General features: G+C 57.1%; 1 protein-coding gene across 1 annotated transcript; it reads left to right on the top strand.

Moving 5' to 3' along the window:
- Window positions 1-2,870: 2,870 nt before the first annotated feature.
- Window positions 2,871-8,264, top strand: CRABP2 (cellular retinoic acid binding protein 2). Its single transcript, XM_082614725.1, has 4 exons — window positions 2,871-3,100; window positions 6,805-6,983; window positions 7,198-7,314; window positions 7,783-8,264. The coding sequence occupies exons 1-4, from the start codon at window positions 3,031-3,033 to the stop codon at window positions 7,831-7,833; spliced, it is 417 nt and encodes a 138-aa protein (XP_082470851.1). The 5' UTR covers window positions 2,871-3,030; the 3' UTR covers window positions 7,834-8,264.
- The last annotated feature ends 1,529 nt before the right edge of the window (window positions 8,265-9,793 follow it).

Raw genomic sequence — 9,793 nt, 5'->3', positions numbered from 1 at the left:
TTCCAGGGCCCTAGCCCCTGCCCCTTGCCCCTAGGCTCCCCCAGCCTCCTCTGTTAGCCCCCTTTCCCGGTACCCCCAGCGCTCTCATCCCACTGCCCCCAACCCCAGTCCCCCAACCCCCTTCCCCTGAATCTCCCCTAAGCACCCCTTACACATGAGCCTCCATGCTTCTGTGGGGTAACAGGGCTGCTGGAGGCTGAGACATCCAGCGTAGCTGCCCGGCACCATGCTCTGGACCCTCTGCCCACCTCCCTCAGCCAGGGTTGGGGTGCGGGGGCTGAAGCTCAGGCCCAGAGCTGCCAAACCACAAGCACATCTGGAAAAAATTCCCCTCCCAGCCTGACTTTCCTTTGTCTTACTTCTGTCTTTTTGGAAATTCTGGCTGCCTGGCCAGTGGGGGGGAGTGAGGAAGTGAAGGGAGGGGAGTGGGCCCAGGCCTCCTTCCTCCACCCCAGGGAGCCCCCACCTCCAGCCTCTCCAGTTTCCTCAGCCAGACCACAGCCCTCCTCTGTGCTCCTGCAGGTCTAGGCTCCCTCATTCTGGTGACCATCTTTTGAGCGAGGTTTCTACATCCTTCGTCACAAGGCTTGTGGGGGAGAGGGCCAACACTGGCCCTTCTCTTTTGCAGCAGGAGGGATGCATATTGAGGAGGAGACTGGACTATTCTGGCTGGGGTCTCAAGAGGGCTGGAGTGGAGATGAACATGGGACCTGGGTGGAAGAAATAGGGGGCAGTGAGGGGGAAGGAGAGGCAGCAGGAGTCTGCTTTCCACCATGTTCCCTCCCCCAGCCTCTCCTCATCCCTTTGGCTGGGAGCCTGATTTCATTGTCAGAACCTAATCCCCTCCCTTTACCTACAGCGTTGCTGGAGCCGGGTGGATGGGGGAGGAGCACAGGCAGTGCCTTAACCCCAGGCCCTAAGCACCCCCCAGGGACCACCCCCTTCCCTCCACCACCTCTGCTTTTGTCTGCCCATCCTCCGAGAGCCCTTCGCCCTGCTGCCCCCTCACTTCCAGAAGACCAGGCCACACGCACCCCCAGATCAACTCTCCCACACCAAACCTGGAACCCTAAAACCAGGCTGGAGCATCCAGCTCCCTTCTTCAGAACTGACATTTTATTGGTTATTGCAGGGTGGGACTCTGTCAAGAAGTCCTTTCTACAGTCTAATCTCCATCCCTCCTGCTCCAGAGTCACCCTAGTGGCATTATTTTTTCCCTACACACCCGTAATTCAGAGATTTTCCTCTTTACAGCACAGAGGCTCGACCTCCAGTGTGTCTTTGCTAAATCCTCCAGCCCCTCTCCCTTGGCTCTCCTCCTCCGGGCTCCTCCCCAACTAAGGCCCCTACCTCCTTAGACCGTTCCAGGGCTCTAAGGGAAAGGGCTTAGAATCTCGGAGAGCCTGTCCTCTGCTCCACCCATGGCCACGCTGGCAGGGAGGGGCCAGGGCAGGAACCCAGGGCTGGGACCAGATGAGGGGATTTTCTTCCCCGCCTCGGAAGAAGCTGGGAGGACAGCTCCGGCAGGGTGGCGGGGATGGGGTGCGGTACGGGCATCGGGGCCACGTGCACGGATTCGCCGAGGGCAGCTAGGCCGCAGTGTCCCTCAGCGCTGGACAGGCCCCGGGGTTCCGCCCGCTCGGGGTACCGCATCCACTGCGGTCGGCGGTCTCGGGTCTCCCGGCCTGTCTCCGAGGTTCCCTGACTGACTTCCATTTCTGTTTCTCTGTCTCCCGGCCCTCTCCCCCGGGGTCTCGCTCACTCCCACTTGGGTCTCCGCGGGGAGCCGTTCCCTACCCCCTCCTTTGATCTCCCACTTCAAAGCCGCTCGCGGAGGGGCGGCCTCTCCTTCCGCCCGTTTTACGGCTCAGAATGGTGACACCTGAGACCCCGCTCCGCCCCTTCCCCGGGGCATCCAGACTCCCCCCAACCTAGGTGGCAGCGCGGCGCGCCAAGGGCTCCGCGCCTCAGTCCCCGCCTCCCCTCCCTGCCGCCTACTGCGATTCCCTCGGGGGTCTGGGGAGCCGAGAGACAGAGAAAGCGCAGTAATAAAGAGCTCGTGTCAAGTGATTGGCTGTGACCTCTGCCCTCCCCAGCCTGGCGCTCCAGGCTCCTGTTTAACCCTTCGATGCCCGCCCAACGCTTTAAGAAGAATGAGTGTCCCTGCGCCAACTTCCAGCGTCCGCAGGCGCTACTGGAGCCCGATACCGGGTGGGGAGTCGAGGGTGGTAGGAAGGGGGTGAAGCCCCCTTCCAGCCACTGCGAGTTGTTCCAGTAGGGGGCGCCGTTGCCTCACTTAGGTGCCTGGCCCCTGAACCCCAAGGCTCCCCAGCCGGTCTCTTGAGTTCGGAGCGGTCACACTGGATCCAGCTCAAGCTTCAGTGGAGTCGGAGCTCGGCCGCCCATTCTCTTCCCCAGCTCCGGCTTGCAAGCAGGGGTTCACCCGCCGGTGGTGTCGCCGGGTGTCCGGCGCCAAGGAGTCGAGCGCACCGTGTCAGGTTGGGCAGGGATGGGGAACAGGCGAGGTGCGACCCTGTGCCTCGGACTGCAGGACGTGAGAGCTCAGCATCTGTGCCCCGGGCCTAGCGCCCTCTCCTCTCGGTTGAGAGCCCAGTCCGAGGGCTAGCCCTCCGTCCGCCTCCTCATCCACCCACTGGCGCGGGAGCCAGCCATCTCGGGCCCTCTCAGCGAATTCTCGACCCGCCCACTGGGCTAGATCCAGAGGACGGGGTAGGAGTGGGGGTGGGGTGGTAATGCAGGGCCGGGGCTCAAGGCCCCCCAGGTGGGGTGGAGGGGGAGGCGGAGCGGGAGGCGGGACCACCTCATTCTTGGGCAAGGGCGGGTCCACGAAGGGTATAAAAGCTGCCCGCGCGAGAGTCCAGCCCGGATTTAGGGTTGTCCTCGGCCGAGTCCTGGTTCCTGAGTCTCACCATCCGGCGAAGGCGGCGGAGACATCTCTTTCGACTAAAGGACTCAGCGTCCAGTGCTCCAGCCGAAGGATCTAAGGGGACCGCCACTAGCACCGCCACCATGCCCAACTTCTCTGGCAACTGGAAGATCGTCCGATCGGAGAACTTCGAGGATTTGCTCAAAGTTCTGGGTAAGGAGATTTTTGAGCGCCCGGGAGAGGAGAGGGGGCTCCGAGGCCTCGGAGGTGGGTACGAGAAAGAAAGGGAAGTTGGAATCAGGGCGTGGGAAGCTGGGCGCCTGCATTCCCAAGAATAGGGGTCAGACTGCTGGGTCCCGGGGCGCTGAGCCCGAACACCTAAACCCTTCTTCCTCTGGCGGGGCGCCCACAGACGCCAACTCCTGCAGCGACTCAGCCTCTGAATCAAGTAGAAACCAGAAGCATGAGGTCGGTATTCCCTGGGGTGAGGCAGTGGTGTTCTCCACAGTTCAGAAGCTGCAAACCCTGCATCCAGGCTGGGAGCCTGGGTCCCTACCCAGCCGAGCCTCCCACCCCCACCCCAGGCATTCCTGCCTCCTTCCCCTTGCCCCCCGCAGGTAACCCAATCCCCAGGCAGATTCCATATCTCTCTGCGCGGGGCTCCACCCACCAGGTGATCGTCACCGCAGGGCCCCCAGATCCCCCTTTCTTCCCCTTTCAGAACTTTTCCACTCTGTTCCCCCCACCCTCCATCTGTGAGACAAATATTTTCCTACAGCGAACAGCTCCAGAATCCTAAACTCGCTCTGGATAATTATCACTTTCTTAGATTTCAACAAATGGCTTCGTGTGAAACCCCAGCCATCCCCTCCCTTTCAGAAAATCCGAATTCTCTTCTCCCTGCCTCCCTGGAGACGGGCTGCAGCCCAGCTAGGTCTGTTGGTTAAAGGTGGAGGAAGTTGAATCTACCCAGACTCCCCTTCCCAACTCCTGTGTGCCCTCTGGTGTCTGGGGAGTGGGGGGGAAGCCTGGGCCGGCTGGACAGAGGGCTCTGCAAAGAGATGGAGGTTAGTCAAGGACCCAGCCACTGGGAAGCCACCTGGAAACCCTGGAGCCATCAATTTCTGAACTGAACAGAGAGACCCCAGCTGGAATGAGCAGAGGGCACCCTGTGTGGGGCAGGGGGCTGTAGAAATGAGTCAGGAACTAGGAAGGGGCTGGAATGCAGTGAGGAAAGCAGGGATTTCCATCCTTCCTTACCGTTAGTTCTGCTTGCAGTCTGACCACAGTATTTCTTGTAATCCTGTCAGCCTTTCTTGCCCTACCCTTGTTGAAATTAAAGATCCAGGGACTTCCCTGGTGGTCGAATGGGGACTCCCGCACTCCCAGTGCAGGGGGCCTGGGTTTGATCCCTGGTCGGAGAACTAGATCCCGCATGCATGCCTCATGCTGCAACCAAGATCCCGCGTGCCACCAAGATCCTGCCAAAGGATAAAAATTTTCCCTTCAGAAAGCCTAGATGCCATTCCCTCCCCCAACTTCTCTGGATTCTGGCCCCTCTCCCCAGTGGAGGAGGCAGTGGTCTGGCACACCCCCAGGCCCCAGCTGGAGGATAAGATCCCAAACCCAACCCTGTTGTCTGTCTGTCTTCAGTCTGTTTGTCCTCCCTGCGGGGTCTCTCAGAGCCACGTGCCCTCCTCAGGGCTTGCTGTGGGGCAGATTAAAAACAGACCCGTTAGACAAACACAGTCCTGAATCAGCCAGCGTTGGCTGAGCCTGGCCCCAGCACCACAGGGATCAGAAGCTGGCTGGAGGGGTGTCTCCTCTGGACCTAGCCTTGCTTCCGCAGGAATCTCAGTCCCTTCTCACCCCTCTTTGTCCTATGCAAGAGTCTCTCTCCTGGGGAGGAATGCTCAGGTATTTGGGGGATACCCATCCCATCCAGTATGATGGTCATGACACATAGCTAGCAGCTCCTGTTCCTATAACGGGAAAGATGGATAACAGGATGGACTTCCTGGGTAGCACCAGAGAGTGAAGTAGTCTTTTTGTCCAAGGAGGTGGAATGGGATATGTCTCTTTTACCAAGTCAATTGGTCCTGGGAACCTCAGTCATTTCTCCCTGGACCCAAAAGATCGGCAGCCAAGAAGTGGGCTCCTGGGGCTCCTGAGGGACAGGGCTTCCTCCCACTCCCTTCTGTCTGGAATAGAGTGTGTCTGCTCTGGTGCCGAGGGGAAAGGGGATTTGTTTCTCTAGGGACCCAGGTTTGGAGGAGGGCCAGGGGGTCTGGACCGCATCGGGAGATAGGGAATCACACTTGCCTGGCCCAGCCCAGCTTGGCCCCTCATCCCACCCATTGCTTCCCTGAAGCGTTCTGCTCCAGTTCAGGGCAGGAGGCCAGGCCAGGTGAAGGGTGTAGAGCTTGGACCTGGGCCCTGACTAGAGGTGCCTCCCTGCCTGCTTGACTTCCTGTCAGAGGGCTTCTCTCTCTCCGGCTCCTCCACTCCTTTTTTTTTTTTTTTTTTTTTTTTTTTTTTTTTTTGCGGGCCTCTCACTGTTGTGGCCTCTCCTGTTGCGGGGCACAGGCTCCGGACGCACAAGCTCAGCAGCCATGGCTCACGGGCCCAGCTGCTCCACGGCATGTGGGATCCTCCTGGACCCGGGCACGAACCCGTGTCCCCTGCATCAGCAGGCACACTTTCAACCACTGCGCCACCAGGGAAGCCCATCCTCCACTCCTTTTAAATACCTAGGGAATAGAGAGAAGGGGTCCAATCTGGGAAAGGATAGGGGGACAGGCACAGGGACTCTGAATCCACAGAGGCTGAATGAGAAGACCTGACCCCTGAAGTGGGGTGGGTGTTCCTGGAGTCGGGCCCACATCAGCGGAGGGGAGGAGAGTGTCCCTTTCTGTTCCAGGAGGGCAGGTGGGCAGGAGTCCGATGCAGGGAACTTTGTCTGAGCCCCAACTCTGGCTTTTTCTTTGCCTTCCTTTTATCAGTGAAAATAACAACAACGATAAGAGTAGCTATTGTTTCCTGAAAACATAAAGATGTACCTGGCACCGTGTGTGCTAGGGCCTGAACACACATCATCCCATGTGATAGGCTCTTGAAGAAGTTACTGTCTCCATTTTACAGTTGTGGAATCTAAGGCTCAGAGAGGTTAAGCCATTTGCCCACGGTCACCCAGCCTGCAAGGGAGTGTGAGCCAGGTGGAAATCATGGCCTAATGGATCTTATTTCACAGCCTGTGATGTCCCCAGCCTGCTGACCATTCTGTAGGGGGAAACAGCTGTCCCACCTCTTCCCCTGCTGAGAATCCCTGCTCCTTCTCATCCTGGGGAGGAACAGAGGCTCAGCAAATAAAGGCCTCAAGACAGGGGAGGTGAGTGGGCAGAGAGGGAAGTGGCCCCTACTCCAGGACGTGAGTAGTGAGGCCTGGCTGGGGAAGGCCTGCCTTGCACTTGGGCGGGGGTGCAGACGCAGTGACTCTGATGAGCCCACCCCAGCAGATGGTCTCCAGCAGGGTGGACAAAGGACCAAAAGTGAGGTGAATTGAGCCAAGGTGAGCTGTAGCAGGATGAGAGGAATAGGGGGAAGCTGCCCCCAAGAACCGAGTGAAGAGCTGAGACTTGGGGATCCCGATCCAGGGCTGCTGACTCATCCAAGTGGGGCCATAGCTAGAAGCAGAACTCCCAAGGGCAGGGCACTGCCTCTCTGTCCCTTCTCCCTGAAACCACCAGCCATCAGGGCCGTACCACCTGCCCTCCCTTCAAGGTACTTTCTTGGACACCCAGGCAGCTTGCCCCTCTTCCCAGCCGCTCACAGTTCAGCCTGCTCCTGCTGTCCCTGGGGAGAGTGTGAGACAGGTGCCTGGAGCACCCATAAAAGTCGAGCCTCTCCTCTCCCTCCAGGGGTGAACGTGATGCTGAGGAAGATCGCCGTGGCTGCAGCATCCAAGCCAGCAGTGGAGATCAAACAGGAGGGAGACACTTTCTACATCAAAACCTCTACCACCGTGCGTACCACAGAGATCAACTTCAATATCGGAGAAGAGTTTGAGGAGCAGACTGTGGATGGGAGACCCTGTAAGGTGCGTGCCGGGACGGGGTCCCTCAGGGTCATGGCATCTATTGCCCTGCTTCTCAACATGACATTTTCCAGTCTTTTCCTAGAGTCTTCCCTCCAGTTCCAATGGAGAAAGTCCCTAGATAGTGGTGGTGGGTAGAAAGGGGGTGCATCCCCTATACCTCTCACAGCATTGTCCCTGCTGTGGACCCACCTCACTTGACCACCTTCTCATGCAGAGCCTGGTAAAATGGGAGAGTGAGAACAAAATGGTCTGCGAGCAGAGGCTTTTGAAGGGAGAGGGTCCCAAGACCTCCTGGACCAGAGAACTGACCAATGACGGAGAGCTGATCCTGGTAAGGCCTGCCTCATCTCAGCTCAGAGCAAGCCCGGTGCTACCTTCAGAGATTTTCTGGGACATTTCTGGATGCAGGAGATTTAAGAACAACTGTGGCTGGTCTCCCTGTCTCCTATGAGGCTGCTGGGGCAGGACTAGGCTGTCCCTGTCCCATACAGTGTCCTTGTGCAAACGTAAAAGGGTGTCCCTTCCGTGTGGAGCAAAGGACATGCACTGAGAGGTCCCAACAGTTCTCCGCGGGGATCTTCCTGGCTCGGGGAGAAAGACTTAGGATGGACCCCTGGGGCTGTCTTGTCCTCCATCCCATGATGCCCAGGCATTTTGTGACCAGCTCTTACCTGTCAGTCCTGAGCCAAGAAGTAGGTTTGGACCTGGAGGTCAAGCAGAGTACCTCCACTCAACCCTCCTGCAACCAAGCACAGGACCCAGGGGCCTCCTGGGCTAACAATGACTTCTCCCCTTTCAGACCATGACGGCGGACGACATCGTGTGCACCAGGGTCTATGTCCGAGAGTGAGTGGCTGTGGCCCAAGAGCCGCCAGAGCCCGCCACCAGCCCATTCTCCCTGCTTCACTGCCCCATGGGCTGCCCCTCCCCCATTCCTTCCTTCTAGACTAGCTCTCCCCTCACCCCAGTCACTTCTGGGGGTGCTAGGATGCCTCCTGCAGGGGCTCTGCTTTTTCTGGCCCCTCCTCTCCTCCCATACACCAACAAAGTGGGATGGATGACAGGACCCCAGATCACCCGTTCCAGAATCACTCCCCCCATCCCAAGTCAGCAGTCCCAGCCCCAAGTCAGCCCAGAGCACCGTCTCTCTCTTTTTCTGCAAGGGGACCCGAGGGCCCGACTGGGAAGACCGGCCCTCTGTCTTCCACTCTTTGTCCCTGTAGCCCATACAGTGTAGAATATTTATTGGTTAATTTTATTAAAATGTTTTAGAAAATAAAACCTGTCTCTGGCTCATTGGGAAGGGGTTGGGTAAGTCACCTGAGTTCAACTTTGCCTCTAAATTGCAGTGTGAGAGAATCGATGTTTCAGCAGCACCGGTGCGATTTACACACCTGGGAGGGAAACACCTTCCCTTCACCTTTCTCATCACTACCCTCTCATTTGCTGCTGAATCCATGAACATCACCTTCACTTCCCCTCCCCCAGCCTCCTTTGTCTCCTGCTCTGGCTTCCAAGGCCACCAGGGCCCCCCTGACTCTGAGCTGGCGCTGGGGAACTGATGCCCACCTTCTCCCATGCTGGTGACACAGCTTCCTCCTCCTCCAATTGTTCCTTCTCTCTCCTCCAACCCCAATCTGTGGGCGACCCTGGGCCTGGCCTTGGCTTCCCACCTAGTTCCAGATGAGCTCGTCACCGCCCACAGGCTGGCCTTGCTCTTGCCCAGGTATCCTCTGTGTCTGAGAAAAACCCATCTCTGCCTTGAGATCCCTCACTCTGCCCCATCTGCCCTGTCTCCTGGGTCTTCCAGGCCCCTTGGGTCCTCCTCCCACTCACCTCCCTGAGCCTCCACACTCAGGTCTGTCCCGTGTCTTCCCAAATTCCATATCATAATCTCTCTCAAATGCCTGCCCTCCTTCCCCAGGCCACAGCCCTAGACCATGCTTTCTCATTGCTCACCTCCTAACTGGTTTGCCTGTTTGCACTTTACATTATCATGCTGTGATAGGGCGAAATGAGCACAAGTGTTAGAATAAGAGAGGTTCAAATCTTGGTTCTGCCGCTTGCTAGTTGTGTGATCTCAGACAAGTTACTTAGTGTCTCTGAGCTTCACTTGTCTGGATTTTTTGTTTTTGTTTTGCGGTACACAGGCCTCTCACTGTTGTGGCCTCTCCCGTTGAGGAGCACAGGCTCCGGATGCGCAGGCTCAGCGGCCATGGCTCACGGGCCCAGCCGCTCCGCGGCATGTGGGATCTTCCCGGACCGGGGCACAAACCCATGTCCCCTGCATCGGTAGGCGGACTCTCAACCACTGCGCCACCAGGGAAGCCCCTTGTTTTTGTTTTTAATTGAAGTATAGTTGGTTTACAATATTGTGTTAGTTTCAGGTGTACAGCAAAGTGATTCAGATATATATATATTTTTTCAATTCTTTTCCATTTTACGCTATTACAAGGTACTGAATATAGTTCCCTGTGCTATACAGTAAATCCTTGTTGTTCACCTATTTTATATATGTTAGTGTGTATCTGTTATTTCCATACTCCTAATTTATCCCTCCCCCATCCCCTTTCCCCTTTGGTAACCATAAATTTGTTTTCTATGTCTGTGAGTCTGTTTCTGTTTTGTAAACAAGTTCATTTGTATTGTTATTTTTTTTTTTTTGCCACACTGCCCAGCTTTCGGGATCTTAGTTCCCTGACCAGGTAGTGAACCCTGGCCCCCTGCAGTGGAAGCGTGGAGTCCTAGCCACTGGACCACCAGGGAATTCCCTGTATTATTTTCTAGATTCCACATATAAGTGATATATA

This window comes from Mesoplodon mirus (assembly GCF_964341445.2).
Source record: "Mesoplodon mirus genome assembly, chromosome: 3".
NCBI classification, from domain to species: domain Eukaryota; kingdom Metazoa; phylum Chordata; class Mammalia; order Artiodactyla; family Ziphiidae; genus Mesoplodon; species Mesoplodon mirus.
Note: the sequence above shows the minus strand (reverse complement) of the source record. Positions and strands in the feature narration are given on the sequence as shown.